Here is a 19,635-nt window from a genome sequence, read left to right as displayed (position 1 = left end):
TCAGGGGGCCCCCTGAAAGGCTGGGGCCCTGGGCCAGACCCAATGTGCCTGTGCCTTAAAACATCTGTGCCCACTGGTCCCTCTGCAAGTCCTGCTGCTGTACTTGGCCCTATTTGGGGCGCTGCTGGTGTTGCTCTTACTCCTGCTCTTCGCCGTCATCAAGCAGCTGAAAAACATGGTGGTGTCCAGCGCTGCCCTGCAGCCCGGCCGCGCCGCTCGGCCCTCCGCGAGCCCTGGGACCTCTGGCTGGAGCAGGTTATGTAAAGCGCACCCTTCACCCTGCACCCACCCGGCAGATGAGGGACCCCAGCACGGACCAAAGGAAACACAAGTGGAGCTCTCGACATGTTACACACGGTGCAAGTGGCACTCACTGGCTGCGAGTCTCACTCCTTGGAACACAGATTCATACCCGGAGTGGTTCTAACACCTGTGACGAGTCTCGTAGCCGGAGAGCTGCCTCACGCGTGGGAATGCAATCGGATACCGGGCGAACTATGGCATATCTCAGAGTACAGTCTCACACCATGCAACTAGGGTGCTAACTCTCATCGGATAGTACAGTCTCATGGCCGAGTGGCTCCCCGCATTTGAGAATATAGTCTGACGCCAGTAAACGTAGTGTCACGCCTGGAGTGCTGTCATACCTGGTGGTATACTAACTCGCTTGCAGTGCTGTCTCACCCCAGGGATTCAAGTGTCACTTCTGACTTCTTTTTAACATATGGGAGTACAATCTCAGCCTGGAGTGCTGTCTCACACTTGGAGTCAGTGGCGGTGCGTCCATTGGGGGCGTTGGGGCGTTGCCCCACTAACCATGGACGACCGCATTGTCTGCCAACACTGTCACATGCATTTAAAAAATAAAAAAATCGAGGGGGCGTGGCCAAGATGGCGTCGGAGTAGGACGCTTTCTCGAGCCTCTCAGACGCCGATCCTGCATAGCGACTTACTGCGGGGTCCCAAGGCGTCTTGCCTGTGCTGCTCGATCGGCGGAGGCTGCCGAATACTAGCGGTGTGCCCCGGTGTCGTCGCCTCGGCGGAGAGTGGCCGGCAGGAGCCGTTTGTGGGGAGCCGAGCTGCGGCCTGTGAGGCGGCGGCCTCGCGTGACTTGGAGGCCGGCGGAGCGGACCCAAGCTCTGGCACAGCACCGGCGCTGGCTGTATCGCGCTGAGCGGGTGAGGCAAGGAACTGCACTCACCGGCGGAGGAGCGCTTGCTGACCGGCGCTGAGAGGGGAGCTCGGCGGGCCGCGCCGGTGGCTGGACGCCGCCAGGGGCTGCCAGAAGAGCCGGACACCAAGTCGGGAGGCGGCCCCTAGACCACGGAGCAGACCTGGGCGCTGCAGCACGGGCCCGGCGGGGGAAGAGCAGGTAGATCCCCCTTCTCGGAGGGCAGCAGACTGGTGTATCTACCGACGGGGGAGGAAAGGAAGGGCTGCGAGGTAGCGGGGCCAAATATCTGCCCAGGACCACGCGCCACGCCGGGGCCTTCCGGACTCGGACCTGGAGGGTGACAGTGCCCGGAGAGCCGACGCGTGGTCTTGCCCACGCCTGCATAACGCAAGGAGGGTCGTACCACTCTGGCGGCCGGCTCGCGGTAGTGGCGGGACTTTGGATACCATCGGGGACAATTGGCTCTGCTGGTGGACACTGTGGAGTGGCCTGACATTGTGCTTGTGGTGTACTTTTCCAAAGGAGGCTCCGCCGGCGTGGCTGCGCCCTACAGCTGTGCATTGGCACCAGGGAGGAGCGGTGGACTTGCAACTTGCTGGCACTGATCTTGGAAAGCGGAGCACCAGGGCTGCCGCCCATCTGGGTGGTGGGTCCCTCTAGCGACTGAGCGCTTGGCACCACTTTGGAGGGGCTCTGACGGTGGCGGACTGGACCGGCTTCTCCCGGGTCTTGACCGTTGGCGGGGACACGTGCTGTACTGGGACCCCACGGGCCCCGTGTCTGGTCGCCAGCTTTGGGGTGTGAGCCTTCTCGCCCGCTTTCTGCCCCGGGGGCTGGAAAGACCCTTGCACGCTAGGAGCATCGATGAGTAGTGGTGGCCTGGTGGGGGAGAGACCGCACTATCGACGGAGTATCCCTGCATGACCTCTGGAGAGAGCGAATAGCGCCGTCAACGGGCCGTCCTGATACGGTGGGTCATCGACCCGAGTCTCGCCTCCCAGCGGCGGCTATCCAGAGCCTGAGTGGAAGTGCGTGGACGCGACTCACAGCCATGTCCAACTCGCAACGCAGAGGGGGGAAGGCGGGGAAGGACGTAATCCCCAAATCATCGCAGCAACTGGCGTCGCCGGGAACCAGCGGCTCCTCCAGACAATCGGATGATGAGGCGCCAGCAACTAAAGCCTTCATGAAGGAGCTCTTCGCGACTATCAAGGACGACATTTCCGAACTCCGTACACAGTTGGCCTCGGACCTCCGGGAGGTACGGAGGGACGTAGATGGGATTGGCGAAAGGGTAGCGACACTGGAGGACCATGACCTTAGCATGGCGACTGATGTGCACCATCTCCAACAGGACATCATACGCCTTACGGAGCAAAATCTGGATTTGCAAACCCACGCAGAGGATTTGGAGAACCGCTCCAGAAGAAATAACATTCGTATTAAAGCAGTGCCCTGGGACGGGGAGGCGGGGGACCTGCGTGGATACGTCCTGGCCTTGTTTCTCCAGATCTTGGAAGATGAAGAGGTGCGTGACATCCAGATGGATAGAGTGCATAGAGTGGGGCTGCCCAGGAGGGGCGGGGGGCCGCCTCCAGATATCCTCGTTTGCGTGAATGACTTTCAGATGAAGGAAAGGATCTTGAGGAAAGCGAGAACCATTGCCTCACTGCAATTCAGGGGCCATCACCCCCAGCTTTACCAGGACCTGGCGGCAACGACCTTGCAGAAACGAAGGGACTTCCGGCCTGTGACCGCCTTTCTCCGGGGGCGCGGGATATCCTACTCCTGGGGCCATCCCTTTTGGATCATCTTTCGATGGGAGAACCGGCTGCGACAGATCAATTCCCTACGGGAAGCGATGGATCTTCTGGGTATTGAGGCAACGGAACCATCACAGGAGGCGCGTGGCTCTTCATTCCGGAGGCGGCGTCGCTCTTCCTCATGGCACAGGGTGGGCCCGTCCCCGGAGCGGCGGCGGCCGGACTCGGCGACTAGTGTGCAGGAGAGAGGGGCCGCAGTGGCTTCGGTGGCCTCCGCCACCATGACGGATTCCCTGGCGAGCTGTGGAGCAGCGTGACCCAGAACTTATGGAGTGGCGTCGGAGGGGCTCTTGGCCTGAGGTCCTCGGGGTACAAAGGTACTTTTGGAGAAGACACCCCGAACTGTGGCCCTGGGGGTCCCCAGGTGGACACCCCTGCCCCGACCCCAGTCCAGTGGGGGACTTTTGAACCGTGACCTGCTGGAACTGAAGACTGCGGGGTTCAGGTTCAGTGCCTTGAATTACACTTTGTTATTCTTTGTTCTTGGGGGGGTGGCGGGTGGGTTGGTTGGCGCTCTGACTCTAGATGTCATGACAGAGCGATTTGGGTGGGGGATGGGAGTTCCGGGGGTGGCGGCGGCATTGTGTGTTGAGTGTGTGTTGAGAGGGCCTTTATTGACATTGTCTTCTATATTTTGTATATTGTTTCGAGTTATGCCTTCTTTGACCCCTACGTGCCTTAGGAACATGGATATTGTGCGGGACTTGCGGAGTGATCGGGTGGGCCTCCTGGGGTGGTGGTGGCTGGGATCCTTTCCCAGAGTCCCTGTGTCTGTTTCTTTTGCCTGGGCTTGGTTCGTGGTGCATGTGCGGGACCGGTGCGGGCACCGGGGCAGTCTGGCTGTGAGCATGGCGTGGAATCTGTGTTGCCTCTTATGCCTGTCAGCATAGGAACTTGGAATGTTAAGGGCCTTAACTCCCCGCAGAAGCGGCAGAAACTATGGAAGTACATCATAGATCACCATTTGGATGTGGTGGCCCTCCAGGAGACCCACCTGGCTAGGAAGGATGAATTGAGGCTTCGTCATAGGCAGTTCCCCCTTATCTACAGGGCCTCTGCGGCCACGAAGCATAGAGGGGTGGCCCTACTCTTCCGAGCTTCCCTGCATTTTCAACCCATGGGTGTGAGGGTGGATAGGGAAGGCCGTTGGCTACTGGTGAAGGGACTGTTGCGTGGTCGCCTATGTACTTTTGCTGTATTGTATGCCCCTAATGCAGGACAGAATGGCTTTTTGCAGGATCTGCTGGACAAGATAGGGGACTTTGTGGAGGGTCACTTACTCTTACTAGGCGACTTCAATATGATATGGGACAGGGGTCTGGATAGCTCTGGGGGCCGCAGGGCAGACACTGGCGTTTTCTCAGACGGAACTAAACGGCAGTTAGGGGACATGGGGCTGTTTGACAGTTGGCGCTTCCTCCACACGCAGGCCAGGGATTACACCTTTTTTTCCAACGTACATCAATCGTACTCCCGCATTGATTATATCTTGATTAGTCAGGCCCTGCGGGGGGACGTACAGTTAGCTAGTATTTTTCCGCTCTCATTATCGGATCATAGCCTTGTGGTTTTGGGACTGCACTGGGCCACCGGGGGGGGATGGCTGGCGCAAGTGGTATTTCCCGGCAGCTCTGGTGCGAGATGAGGAATCGTGTAAGGCCCTACGCAAGGCGATTGGTGATTTTTTCCTCCTCAACCCGCCCACGGACACGTCGGTGTATACCACGTGGGACGCGTGCAAAGCCTCTCTACGGGGCACATGCCTCGCCCTCAACGCGAACCTGAATAAGCTAAGGCGCGAGGAGAGGGAGGCTTTGGAAGTGGAACTGGCTGCCTTGGAACAGGCCCACAAGGCGAACCCCTCCAGGGTGACCCTACGCCCCCTAACGGCGGTGCGAGGGAAACTGAAGGCCCATTATAATAACAGGGCGGAATTTACTCTTCTGCGACTTAGGCGTACCTCGTATTCCCAGGGCAACAAGATCGGGCGCCATCTTGCCCGGCAACTCCGGGACAAACGCGAGAAGGATTATATTGGGGGAATTCGCGATCAGGCGGGCTCTGTTCAGCATAGAGATGCGGACAAGGCGACCATATTCGGGCGCTTTTATGCAGCACTCTACTCGAGCGACGCCCTTGATCCCGGCGCACAATCCAAATTCCTGGAGGGCCGGTCTCTCCCAAAAGTCTCTAAGGAATGGAACGAATCACTATCCTCCCCCATCACCCGGGAGGAGGTCTTGGATGCCATTAAAGGCCTGAAGCTGCACAAGGCCCCCGGGCCTGACGGCTACACGGCCCTCTTCTACAAAACGTTTGCTTCTGAAGTATGCGACTACTTAGTCTCCCTCTTCAACGCAATGGCGATTGATGGCAGAACCACGGACTCTATGGCTGAGGCACTGATCAGTATTATTCCCAAGCCGGGGAAGGATCCTACCCTTTGTACGTCCTACCGCCCGATCGCACTTCTCAACCTGGACGCCAAATTGTATTCCTCTATTCTGGCGGGTAGACTGCAGGACCTGATGCCTGCCCTGATCCATCCTGATCAATCGGGGTTTATCAAAGGCAGACAGACCCATGATAACCTGCGCCGCGTCATACACCTCATAGAAAAGGCGGAGCGATTTCGCATACCCGCGGTACTAGTTGGGCTCGACGCTGAGAAGGCTTTCGACCGCGTCGACTGGGGGTTTTTACACCAGACACTAGTAGCCTTCGGTTTCTCGCCTTCTTTTTCGTGAGGATGATCGAGGCTAACTACAGTGGCCCTACATCTCGAGTGTTGGTCAACGGCCATAGATCCACGAGCTTTCGTCACTCCCGAGGGACGCGCCAGGGATGTCCCCTCTCACCCCTTCTCTTTGCTCTTAGTATTGAGCCATTGGCGTTGGCGGTGCGAGACAATGAGAGGATTTTAGGGCTTCCCTTTACAGGCGAGCAGCACAAAATCTCGCTCTTTGCGGACGATGTCCTGTTGTCTATCAGGGAGCCGGCGACGTCGCTACCGCATGTCCACTCGGTACTCTCTGCCTACGAGGAGGTGGCGGGTTTCAAGGTTAATTTCGATAAATCCTACGTACTAAACCTGACCCTCTCGGCGGGGGAGGTGCAACTGACCAGGCTGCTCACCCCGCTCGCTTGGGCGTCGGAGTCCTTGCTCTACCTGGGCGTGCGGTTGACTTCCACCGTGAACGCCCTGTTCCACGCTAACTTCCCTCCGATGTTATCTTCCGTTCAAATTGAGCTGGAACGATGGAAGCCTAAATTCATCTCGTGGTTGGGCAGGATACACGCCCTTAAAATGGTGCTCCTTCCCAAACTGCTGTATTTATTTCAGGCTTTGCCTATTCCGATAGGGCTAGACTACTTCCGCCGATTGAAGACCGTGATGCTGAGATATGTCTGGCAGGGTGGCCGGGCACGGCTTCCATTTTCAGTTCTGCGGCGCCCACGCTTGGAGGGGGGGGTTGGCTTTCCGGACATGCATTTGTACTACAAAGCCGCCCAACTGAGGGTCATTGTGGAGTGGTCCCAACAGAAGTCGGAAAAGCACTGGCTCCACATGGATCGGAGCATTGCGGGCCACTCCATCTGGGATCTGGCCTGGAAGCCTAAGGCGGATCGTCCCAAGAATGCTTACGTTAGCACCCCCACGAGCACGGTGCTGAAGGTATGGGACACGGTAAGCGGTGATGACCGTTGGACCACATTCCCGTCCCCATTCACCCCGATTCACTTCAACCCGGCCTTTCTCCCGGCCCTGACGGAAGGTCCCTTTGACGCTTGGAGGGAGGGTGGCTGTAGGGCCCTCGCCCACTTGTTCCATGGCGTCGAACCCCTCACTTTTCACAACTGTATGAGGGACTATGGTGTCTTCCCAACGGAACGCTTTAGACATCTCCAGCTCCTGCATTGGGCGACGTCGCCTACCGTGGTGGACGCGGCTACCAGACCCTTGTCGAAATTTGAATCCTTCCTTCTTCACACTTCTACCATGAGGGGTACGATCTCTTTCCTGTACAAACTGTTATTAGACTCTGCTGTTTCACCGCGACCGCGATACCAGGACCATTGGGAATCCACACTGGGGAGGGATATTTCTGCTACCGAATGGCAGGCCTTGTGGAGAGATGTGACTGCGCACAATCACTCTACTGACCTCAGAGAGGCGCATATGAAACTCATCTTTGATTGGTACCTATATCCCTCCAAATTACACCGCATATTTCCAGCTACTTCTGACAGGTGTTGGCGGGGCTGTGGGATGTTGGGAGACTTTACTCATATATGGTGGGACTGCCCCACCATCAAGCCGTTCTGGGCTGAGATTCTATCTCACATAAAGGACATTTTGGGTTACCCGATTCCGAACTCCATGGCCTTTGTACTATTAGGGCTTAGGGACTCGCTGCTTGAACACCAGACTAGGGCGGATAAGCGTGTTATGTGGTTGTGTTTGGGTGCGGCCAAGATGACTCTAGCGGCAGCATGGAAGTCCCCATCTACCCCGGCTATTTCCTTGTGGCATGCCCGACTGTGGCGTCTGTTGAGCATGGAACGCCTCTCTGACATCTTCCTGGGGAATTTTAAGAACTTTATGTACAATTGGGGTTCGCTTGTGAGGTTTCTGTCCCGAGGTTTACCTTCGGCTGTATGCCCCTCAACGCTGCGATCTCTCCATCTCTTCCAAATTTGATCTCGAGACTGTCTGTACTGCTTTGTGTGCTTGCTGGTCGCCGCCACTGGGGGGAGGGTGGTGTTGGGGAGGGACGAGGGTGGGGGATAGTTGGGGTAATTGTCTTGTGTTCTTCTTCCTTTTCTCTCTCTCTCGTTGCGACTAGCTATGCCTAGGGAGGGCTACTGGGCTATGAGCGGAGTTTGGGCGGTTCTTTCGAACTAAAGGTGCCTGTTCTGGACTAGAATCTGCAGTGGGTGGAAATTCCCCCGTTGCCTGTCGAACTATTGTCGACTGCCTGTGGACTATGGAGCACTATCGCCCTTCTTCTGTGGATGAGCCCCTACCTATGTTTTGCGCCCCCTGTGTGGGGTTTTGTGGCGGTATGTCGCCTGTTTTTTTGTTTTTTTTTCCCCCTTTCTGATTCCCCTCTTGCTGTTTCCCACCCCTTTTCTATTTTCAACTGGTATACTGCAAAATAAAACTTTAAAAAAAAAAAAAATCGGAGCGCACTGAGCGCTACCGGCCCCGGGAGAAGCCCGACAGAACCGGGCATCACATAGGAAGTGGGCCATGGGGGGGCGGGGCTGCGGCAAAGAGTGGCAGCAGGCAGAGCAGAATAGCGAAGTACTGCGCAATGCGCATGTGGAATCCTGGAGTAGTCAACAATTTGACGGGCCCGCGCATGCGCACAGTGGGGTAGACCTCCCTCTATAGCACTCCGAGAACAGGCAGAGACGGGCAGAATAGTATCCTGCCTGTAGCCAATCCTGGCGCAGGGTTGCTGTTAACGCTGCGCCAGGATTGGCTGCTGCAGCAGGATGGTGCCGGGCGTGGGTGTTGGCTGGCTGCTGAGGGATGGCCAATCACCATATGGCTATATCCAGCCATGTCGAGGTGATTGGCCATTTCCTACGCTGTCGGGACAACAACAAGTAAAGTGAAAGTGGAATTAGTAGTCAGAGAGAGAGAGAGTCACGAAGAGTAGACGCGTGACCAGTTCGTCGTTGTGTGTGAGTCCGGAGTCAGTGATTCACGCAACTCATCTTAGCAGAAGTACTCCTCACTCGGTGCCTCCCGGATTCAGTCTACCTGTAAGTAACTACTTAACTTTTTTGTACAGTATTTGTAGCCCATATCTGTGAGATATCGGGAGACTCCGTGGGAGAGGGGGGGGGGGGATCGTCACATTCTGCAAGGACTCCCTCGTCATTTTGTGTTACTCCACTGCATATCCACCAAAACTGTTAGCTAACTCAGAGTGGTTCTGGTCACAGTGTGCTCTGTATAAAAATCGGCTGAGTTATTCAACAGGGGAATACAAATCGAGTTTCATCTCAGCTAGGAGCGGCGGAGAAAGGTACAGGCTAGCAGTGATGCAGGCAGAGAAAGGAGTGGCCAAGAAAAAGAACATGCAAGGAGAGATGCAGACAGCATCCTGGCTAGGAAATTAGCCGACATGGGGGGGGGGGGGGGGGGGGGGGGGAGGTGATGCAGATAGGCAGAAATAAAGGTAGACTGGGGTACAGGCTGGAAGCGCAAGATGTGCAAGCAGAGGGAGCAGCTAAGAGAAGAACTGTTGGGGAGAGATACGATCAGGAAAACAGGCAAACAGGGAAGAAAGCTGGGAGCCCCCGAGAGTTTGGCAGGCAAAGGTATCCGCTGGGAAAGAAGCGAGCTCGGTGCAGATAGTTCCAGGAACAGGCATAGATAGAGTTAGGGAGATGGGAGAATGGAGGGTTTGTGGTAGTGATCTGTACAGCAAAGTAGAGGAGCAGGCCAGGAGAAGTGTGGACAGAAAGAGAAGAGGGCTTGGACAGGTGCAGGATGGGAGATATATGGGCAGGAGAGCTACTGGCCAGGAGTGGAGGGTGAATATTTACAGTTAGAGAGAGGTAGAAGCAGGGAGATTTATAGGTTCAGAGTGGCATGGCCTGAATGCAGACAGGGAGAGGTGAGGCTTGGAGAGGTGCATACGACGGGAAGCGTTGCAGGGAGATGCGCGGGCAGAGAGGGATACAGGCAATAAGATAATGAAGGTTCTAATAACTAAAAGCACTGTTGGTGAAATATCTTTGTGGGGCCTAGGTTATAGCAGAGTGTGTTTAAGTTTTAAATACAGTAAGTTGTTATCATGACAAAAAAAAGTGCAAATGTGATAAGTGACTAACGGTGTGTAGTTCCTCATAAATAAAAGATACCAGTCAAGCCCTGTCTGCAGACTTACAAAAGAACCACTTCATGTTCCATCATCCAAGGTCAAATGAGAGCACAAATGGGACAATACACCCATCCTCTTAAAGCTGTATCCTTCACGGAGAACCCAGCCAAAAAATGGCAAAGCATAAAAAATACATGCAAGCCAATGTCTCGAGGGGGCTGACCAAAAGCCAACTCTCTGCTTCTTATTGCAGTTTATTAAAGAATTAATGGCCTGATGTCTTGTTTCAGACAAATAAAGCAGCCTGTGGCTAAATATAGAAATGTAACTGAAAGAAAATATAGAAAGGAAGAGATCTTAACTAGATACAAAGCAGCATGTGGCATTTTGTCTGAAACACAGCAACACGCAAGGATCACGTTTGTATGATTTTGGATAAGTATGGAATGGTTGTTTGTTTTCTGTTTTACTATAATACTGTAATGTGGAAGTAGGAGCGGCAATGTGGTACTTTTCTTGGTTGACTCGAAAGGAAAATGTTCTTGCTTTACATCTTACTGGGCTGTAAAACAGCAAAATTAAAATCCGATTTACTTGAAATGTTTCGCTATTGCTTTTTCGATCACTATATGACTTTCAAAGCATGTCCTTCTTTCTACAAATCCCTGTCCCTTGCAGCACACCGGCCATCTGTTTTAGCATGATAAAGCTTTGTGCACACATTGCATGCTTAATTGTGTCCAAACTGCGCCATATCCGCTTTGTTAAAACGTTCGTCTTTGTGGGGCCCAGCTACTGAATTGCTTCCAACATCTCCAAATTGGTTCAGCGTTTCAAATCGAGTTTCATCTCAGCTAGGAGCGGCGCTGCGCACTCACACAAGGAAAGATGGTTTGCAGCTGAACCTGAAGGAAGGCCACTATGGTAACAAAAGCGAGGTAAGTGGGGTACTCCTGGCGACCGGTTATAGGACTCACATTCTTTCTGCATTTAGTGGATTTCATTCCTCTATGGGTGTAAATCTTTATTTTAATCATTCCACACATCAGCGAACTCTGGCCTCAGAGAACAGCATGCTGCATTTTGGAGCAGGGGCTAATAATACAAAACCTTTTGATCGGACCGGGCGGGCATCATTGCAATATAAAATGCTCCTTGGGCCTGAAAGTCTACAAAGATCATGTAATTATGCGGCCGCGTCGTTTTTCGCTTAAGTATGCATTTGCCGCATCTGCCACATAATCCATCGTCTTCTGCATAATCTTCAGATTGTAATAAAAAAAGGTTCATTTCTATCTCAAAGGGTTCAAAAGTTACTAAAGACGCAGCAACACGTGCTGCCCCTCAGTGGAAGGCCCTCTGTAAAGCTTGATTGGTCACCATTCTGTTGCTTATTGCTATATTTTTGTGTTAAACCGGTGCTAATGAGGGTCAAGCAATGCCCAGGAAGTGTTAACAAGTGCAAAGATGACAAAAACATGCAGTAATACGATCGTAAAATGTGCCACATTAAACCACATCATTTGCATTTTCTTGCCGCAAAATTTGGTCCTTCCCTGCCGCATAATACCAGTGGCCCTGATTATACATTGCGTCACAGGCTTTTTAGGGGGACCAGGGGCATAGCTGCCTTTGGTGTAGTGACAGGGGTGCCCATGGGCTTGAGCGGCCTATGCCCTGATAGTTCTTCACTTTTACTGCCCACTTGCAGCCAAATGGGTAGTTTCCCTTGCTTGCGCCAGGACCATTGGCACCATTACTGATGGCGTCATGCAGCTCGTCTCTATTTTTTAGACACCACATGCATATTTGTTGCTGTCCTCTCCGCGGTCTTGAGGGAGTAGGGTCCTCAGACATGCCCCCTCCTTGTGTGCTGCTTTCGCATCCACGTAAGTTTTTCGCACTTAAGTTGCTTGCTTCTGGTTCCAAGCAGCTTCACCTAAAAGCGGCTTTGGAATTTGTAAGTGAACTTCCTGACTGTGAGTGCGTACAGAGGTGGATATTTAGGTTTAGCGTTGGGCCTGGGACCGGTTGGTTAACTGTTCTGCATTAAATGGTTCTAAAAATCGTAATGAGCTCTTGAAGGCAGTAAGGAATGGCATGGCCTTGGGGGCCGCGGTGTCTACAGTCTACGCACTTAGGGACAGAGGTGGGCTGATCTGTTTGCAAATGCATCGTGCGTCACGACTGGGCTATAGGCGTTTTGGGGCTGGCCCGAGTCCAAGTTAAGCATACTTAACTCCCTACTTTGGTTTCCTATGCGGTCTGAGACTGAGGTCTGGGGACGGAAGTGAGTCCGAGGGTGGCACGGGGTCGGGGAGCACTAGAATGGATAGATTAGGTCCTGGGTGTGTCTGACAGGTCGGTCGGCAGTCCGAGAATGGATTGGAGGCTGTGGTTACCATGGATGGACTGGAGGTCAGAGTTCAGATCCTCTCAGTGAGGGCAGGGGCAGGGCATATTTGAGAACATCACAGACATGCATTGCAGATTCTGGGAGCATCTCTCCCACACGGTGTTTTGGAAGACCTCGCCTGCAGATAGTGGCCCGAATGTTCTCCTTTCGTATTCCACCAGTCCCACGTACATGGATGAGAACAGGTTATAATGTACGGCAGCTCCCTATGAAGCTCTGTTTGATAATGGCCTCCATTTATGTGCAACCCGGCTCTATTAAAGTTATTTTTAAACACACGTAAAGGGCGGAGCTCAGTGACCCGCAGCATCAACAAACATACATCATTGTGACGTTGACAGTTTTCCTAAATACATAGGAGAAAATAAAGGGCATTGCAGTTGAATCAAAACAGAAAGAAAATTATATACATCATACTGTCTACCTACCATACAAGGGCTCTATTAAAGTTTGCCATGATGAATTCTGTGGTGAGATGGTAGTGCTCTCCTTATTGGTCTTTTTGAGGGTCTTTTCGTTCACGAAGACTCTCACATGCCTGTTTCTTCGCTTTCTCAAAGGACATTTCACTCACTGGTGATACGTGCGGCTTCCAGTATCTACAGCTCTTTCATCTTCAACTCAAGATGCGAACGTGGAAGTGGATGTGTTTGTCTTGGTTTTGAAATAGGGTTAGGGAGACTAGATTTCTCTGGTTGTTTGTGGGGGTGAGGGTGCTGGTTATCATTGAGTTCAAAGGATTTTTCAATCTTAAAAAGGCAACTTGTAGCACTTGTAGGTAGCACCTGGCAATGTTGAGGTCTGCACTAAAACTGGTTTCACTTCAGGAAGACTGATTTTTACACTTAGAAGGTTGCAGATTTATCTGCCCAGCTCCTCCTTTTCCCCTTGCCCATCCTGGCTAGATTTAAGTCTGGAAGGGACTGTTAACGTGTTAATATGCAGAGTTGGCATTAAGATTTGTTTCTTTGCTTATCCGAGTCTTTAGAAATGTTTTTTGAACGGTTTACAAGAGCTCGCCTTTAATCTCTGTATCTTGTCCATCTATACTAGATGGGACAGGAAATCTTGCAAACAGTTTCGTTCCTGCGCTTTAGGTTGGGAATGTTCTGAGTAGTGTGCCTACTTGAAAACACTACCTACGTAACAACCTGCATGTCTGTTGCTTTTCGCTAGGCTACAAGTCTGCAGTGTATTGAGTGTTGGCAAGATATTGATTTGTGCCTATGCCAGTGCTGCCAACTGGGGATTCTCCTGAACCTTGGATGAATAATTAATAGTTAAAATATTTTGTTACTTTTTACTGCACAGCCTTTTAACTGCAGGGCATCAACAGGAAGGAAGGTTACCGTTAAACCTGTAGAAAAGCAATCGGCCTCATTAAGAGACCTGCATTGAATTCTCAGTTTCCCACTAACTGTTCAGGCAGTTGGTGCAAATTAACATTCTGCCACGTCCTAGGCATAGTTCCCAACATCTATTGGCCCTTAGTTGCATTGCCCTGATCCCTTTAGAACAGCCCTGGTCTTGGGGTGTAGGGCGGGTTCATGCTGTCTCATATACTGTGTGGGTTCATGCTGTCTCATATATAGTCCCGGGACAGGAGACATGCTCTCACATATTTCACCCATGCATTCGCACCCTCTTCTCGCCTGATGGTCCTTCTTCCTGAAGGTCTGCGAGTGTGCACCCCCCTTCTCACGAGTGTGTCTCAAGCCCCGGGCCCGCACCCTCCCTGATTCGGTCACAGACCAGCGCCACGGACCGTTTTTCTCCTAAGCGCTGCAGGAGTCTGTTATGAAGCTCTGTGGTTATACTGAATAAGCAGCTACCTATGTTATATGACAGCTCTTTAATAAATACCTGCACTTTCACAATTGCTTTATTAACCTTCCTGCTTTCTCAAATTTGCTTGAAAATGCTCCATTTTTCCACTATTTTTTCAAAATTTTCTCGGGGGGAATTCCCCCCGAACACTCCTTAAGGGGTTCGGGCTCGCTCGCTGCGCTCGCTCGCGACGGTGCAGTATGATTATCACTTTCCGCCCCACCACTTTCAAATGTCACCAGCCGCCACTGCTTGGAGTGCCGTTTGCCATTTGGTAGTGCAGTCTCAAAGCACGAGTGCTCTCTCTCACGCTTATAAATGCAGTCTCACAGAAGGAGTGCATTCTCACACCTGGAAGTGGCGTTGCCCATTTGGGAGCGTGGGCTCGGTTCTTGGGTGCATTCTCACACCTGGGGGGGGGGGGGGGGGGGTTGTATGTGATGGGCCATTGAGAAAAAGGTGAGTCGAACTCCTGCTTCCTTGGAATTTCCAATGAGATACAATGCATTCGAAGTAGAATTTCGAGGGCCACAGGAGAGGACATTGGTAATGCCTTTTAATGTGAGGAAGGAAATGCAAAAAGGTTTCTTAATTTCCAAAACGACAGGTCTTCCTCCCAGGATAGAGGCAGCTAAGCGGGAGACTGCTACACACCCCGCCCCTCTCCCCCCATGTTTACGCAGAAGAGAACAAACTGGTTACAGCGAGTGTGAGCCTCTGCCCAACCTCCCTTGCCCACTGGTTGCCTGTTACTCGCACCCTCCCGCCTCACAGTCCCTGGGGGTGTATGGGAATCTCGGGGGAGTGGGGGGGCGCACCTGTTCAAGGCCATTGCCCTCCATGCATAAGGAGGGATTCATCTGCCCTTTCAATGAAAAGTATTTATAAATACAACATTTTTTATCCATCCTTTCTCCCCAATGCATTGTAAAAGTTTAGAAAAGGAGAGCGGTGTGCCGGGCTCCGAATTAAAGTAAAAAAATAAATAAACAAATAGATCACGGTGTCCCTGAAGGGGCGCCGCGCTCAGCATGCACATACAACAACGAAACAAGCATTTGCAATGCAATAGGTACAATTGTATTGCAAATCGTTACGTTTAAGAGCTGTGGCAGAACATGGGGGCCACCCTTCGCCTTCCGCTGGGCAATGACAACATTAACATTAAGTGTGCCACGCCCTGCCTATCTGAGCTGCCAGCGTTCGTTTGCTCTTGTAAAAACTCCACAAAATAAAACCAGCATTTCCCTGTAGCAGCCGCAGGCGGTGTGAGGCACCGAGGCACTCCTCGCAGCTGCCAACCGGCTGAACAGGAACTAAAAAAACAAGTTGCTCGGACTGAAACTGAAACCTTCCATGGGGTGGGACTTCCGTCTTCGGAAGCCCGCGCACGCGCCCACGGAGAGAAGCAGTGCTGGTGAAGCGGGGCTCCCATGCCCGAGGGAGAGCCCCGCGGATGCTGCAAGACTGACTTTAGAATGGCGGTAAGTGGGGCTGGGGGGCGCTGGGGGGCTTGCATGTTTGCGGCGGTGGTGGCGGCGGCCGGGGGGGGCTTGTATGTTTGCGGCGGGGGGGGGCTTGTATGTTTGCGGCGGCGGCGGGGGGGTGCTTGTATGTATGCGGCGGTGGCGGCGGCCGGGGGGGGGCGCTCTGTATGTGTGTGTGCGTGAGTGTGTGTAGGTGCGCTCCTGTGTGTGTGCGGCGGGGGGTGCCGGTGAGTGGGGGGGGAGCAGGGGAGGGTGCGCGCGTGTGTGTGTGTGCGCGCGCCTTCCTGCCTGCGTGTGCATGTGTGTGTTCAGGGAATCTGTGGCAGGGGACGTGCACGGCGCCGGGCTGGGCGTGCGCTCCCACGAGGTCAAATCTCCGGCAGGAGAAGCGTGTGACAGTCTGCTGTCCACATTCCCCCAAAAGTGACAACATAAGTTGTCTCGCCCTAGACAGCAAAAGCTTCGCTTTTGCTTTCATCTAGACGAGACCTGAAAATGACAAGGGTACTAGCTCTTCCCGGATCTACGCTTGCTGGCGCGGAAAAAAGAAGAACTGACGTCAGCACGCGAGGGCGGCGTCTAAGTACTCCGACAATGTCATCCCGGCGATAACGACACAGACTACGGACACGGAGCCACAGACGACGCCTACCGATGTGCAGGGGTACTGCTGACGAAAACTTTCTGGATCCAGTCTGACGCCTCGGGGGTAATTCTAAGGCAAGGAATCTAGCACTAACGTGTTTCTTTCAGATACTTCATGTCAATATGGCAATCATGGCCCTTAAGGAGGCCTGCCCATGCTAGGGACCAGGCAGCATGATTCTTCTAGATGCCAAGAAAGGCCTTTGACAGAGTCTCCTGACCCTTTTTTTGAGGTATCATGGAGACTGCATGAAGGATCTGCTTTCATGGTCACCCCCACTTTTTGCTGGTGTCATTATGTTTTGCTGACTAGTTTGACTTGGATCCTGCTAATCTGGACCCCAGTCTCCGTGCTTCTTTCCTAAATTGGACATGGTGAGTACTTGGGTACACTCCAGAATGGCCACTGGTGCACCCTGATAAGTCCCTAGTATATGGTACTAAGGTATCCAGGGCATAGGTACACCAGGGGTCTCCTATGGATTAAAGCATGTATTATGCCACCCATGAGAGACCATTCAAAATGGATCTACAGGCCTGTCATTGCAGCCTATGTAAGTTGGGGGCATCCACCACTTACTAAAGATATAAGTTTACTATAGCGAAGAGTCACTACACTTAAAACCTATAGGTCACCCCTAAAGCAGGTCTTTACAATCCTGAAGGCAGGGTGCTCAATTTTAAGTGTGAGGGTGCCCCCGCTACAACCTTAAGAATCCATTCTCCCGGGTTATAAATTAATCAGCCATTACGACACAGAGTGGCCATGTGTCATTACGCAATGACCATCTCTAAACTGGCTGTAATGAACCCTGTCATGTTTGGTATCAAACATATTGGAATCATACCCACACGCAGTAAACGGTGTGAAAGGTATGGTTCCGTGCATTGTAAAGCTCCTCCGGGAGTCCCTCAGAGCTCACTATACCAGTCTTCCAGAACCAGACAGCAAGCTAGGTCTGTTGTCGACCAGAGACATGATCTTGCCCTCCTGCCACTGACCCATGCTCGAGCAGGGGAAAGCAGACCAATAGGTTGGAAGGGTTACTCATGCAGGTGGCACAATCAGAGCTGCAACCCCACTAATAGCATTTGATTTACAGGCCCTGCGCACACACCGTGCACTGTATTAGGGACTGATCAGTAAATCAAATATGCCAATAATGGAGAAACCAATTTTACCATTTGTTAGAGGATGGAGCATATGCACTTTAGCACTGATTAGCACTGGTAAAGTGCCAAGCGTCCTAAAGCAATAAAAAAAAGTCTAAAAAATAGAAGGAGGCAGGCAAAAAGTATGGGGATAACCCTGCAAAAAAGGCCAGGTCCAACAGTTATGCACTAATTGTATAGATGTCTTCCGTTGTACTGAGTTAATAAACTATCAATTATTTCATAGTGATGCTAACAGTCAAGGACCCCTGGAAATTAGTCTTACATTGCGTGATGTACATTATCCAGCTCTACCTATCTCTAAGTGTACTCTCTATCCTTCCACTTTGGTTTAAAAAAAAAACTCAATGAAGACTTCTGAAATTAAAAATCTATATAAAAAAAACTACATATAATTTATCAAAATGTGCCTTGATTATATGCAAATATACACAGCAGCCTCAAACCAATATTGGTGATTGTTTGTTTTTAAAATACAATGCATACAAAACAAATGTCGCTACTTGGAAGTAAAAAAAGCTCTGATAAACTATTTTCGTGTTTAATGCATGTCAATTAAATAAATATATATATATTAATAATGAGGAAGTCATTATGGGCAACACAGAACTAAATCATGGGCCCAATATTTAAATGAATGTCACAAAAGTGCACATTGATGTATATGTCCGTGCTTGGTGCCGATGTACAACTTGCAAAATAGGTCTACAAATGATACTCGTAGCAAACGTTTATGAATTCTATTTTTTCATGAGCAAATATACCTGTGCATATTTGCTCATACATAATTCTTATAAGTAATTGCCGATTCACATGTCCTACAGCCCCCTTTTCCCCTCACAGTGGAAATCTTTATCCTTGACAGATGGACATTTCCAACCTTTTCCAAGATGAGAGGAGATTGGAGAAGAATTGCTAGAAACCCTTAAACCCTTAAACAAGTAGGTTTTTGGGCGCGCCCTGTCATAAAAGATGTGGTTATCAGAGTTCTGAAAGTTTCAGAATGCTGCCGTAATAGGTCACCTCACTGCATGGCACTGAAAGAGACAAGTGTATTTTCTTTACAGGACAACTACATTTATGAAGTATCCCGTCCCTTGCACAACAAGATATTTCATAAAAATCCACCCCCTCATCCACCTCCCCACCCATGACGTCCGCGGAAGGAGGAGACAACTTGGCCAAAGAGAAGTGAGGGTAGGACAAGCACAAGAATAGGGAGGAATATCGTTGAATAAAGAGCAAGGAACGGGTAAAGGCAAAAAAGCCATCTAAACATCAACTAGGAGGTGAATACTTAAAGCCTGAGCTAAACTAGGATTTCCAAGCCCATAATATATATTTTTTTATTCTCACCAGATGCTCTCCTGTGACATGCAATTGCTTCTTCATACTTTCCAGTCGCCAACAGTCGATCAGCATTTCTGCATTGCTGATGAGCCTATAAACACAAAAATCATACAAGTCTCATGTTACATTTATTTACTGAAAACAAAAAAACAATGCAAATTCAACATATTAACCCCTCCCATGCTCATGACGAGCTCAGCTCATCATGAGCCACGGTTCCCGTGTGCTCATGATGAGCTGAGCTCGTCATGGGCCGTGGAACGCTCACACGCGGGGCTAATTCCCCTGCTGTGCTGAGCGTTCCATTAAACGAGCGTGGTCGTGACGAGCTGAGCTCGTCATGAGCACACGAGAACCGTGGCTCATGACGAGCTGAGCTCGTCATGAGCACCGGGGCGCTGTGCGCCCCCCCCCCCCCCCCCCCAGCACAGCAGGAGAATGTGCCCCGCAGCCAAGGGGTTAAACTATTACAGCATATCACATATTAAAATTCCATACGAACAAGTTACTTACCTTTGGTAACGCCTTATCCAGTGGAGACTATCTAGCCACAGATTCCTTACCTAAGAATTATCACCAGGCATGAGACTGGATGCAGAATTTTTTGTGAGCAGTACCCTTGCGTGCTGGTAGTGTCCTTCGGGTCCGTGTGGTGTCTTCTTCCACGACGAAAGTGACATCCACGGTGCCTATAGTGGCGCCACCTCAGCATGCTGACATCAGATTCTTTTCGTGACTTTCCACATCAGGAATGTGGCGCCACAAAGAAAACTGTGGGTGTGGGAAACTAGGGCCCTGAAAAGGGAATAGTCCTATCCCTTGAAATCTGTTCACAGAGCTGAGAGGATCGTTAAGGAATGTGCGGCTAGATAATCTCTACCAGATAAGGCATTACTGA

General features: G+C 51.5%; 1 protein-coding gene across 5 annotated transcripts in view; it reads right to left on the bottom strand.

Moving 5' to 3' along the window:
- NRBF2 (nuclear receptor binding factor 2) overlaps positions 1 to 19,635 on the bottom strand; it is a 329,426-nt gene that overhangs the window by 212,241 nt on the left and 97,550 nt on the right. For 4 of the 5 annotated variants that reach the window (XM_078643212.1, XM_078643213.1, XM_078643214.1 and 1 more), the window contains exon 2: positions 18,744 to 18,828. The exons of the other annotated variant lie outside the window; for it this stretch is intronic. In XM_078643212.1, the coding sequence (XP_078499338.1) occupies positions 18,744 to 18,828 (85 nt within the window). The remainder of the gene's footprint in view (positions 1 to 18,743; positions 18,829 to 19,635) is intronic. 5 annotated transcript variants of the gene reach the window in all.

This window comes from Lissotriton helveticus, chromosome 5_1, assembly GCF_964261635.1.
Source record: "Lissotriton helveticus chromosome 5_1, aLisHel1.1, whole genome shotgun sequence".
In the NCBI taxonomy this organism is placed as follows: Eukaryota; Metazoa; Chordata; class Amphibia; order Caudata; family Salamandridae; genus Lissotriton; species Lissotriton helveticus.
Note: the sequence above shows the minus strand (reverse complement) of the source record. Positions and strands in the feature narration are given on the sequence as shown.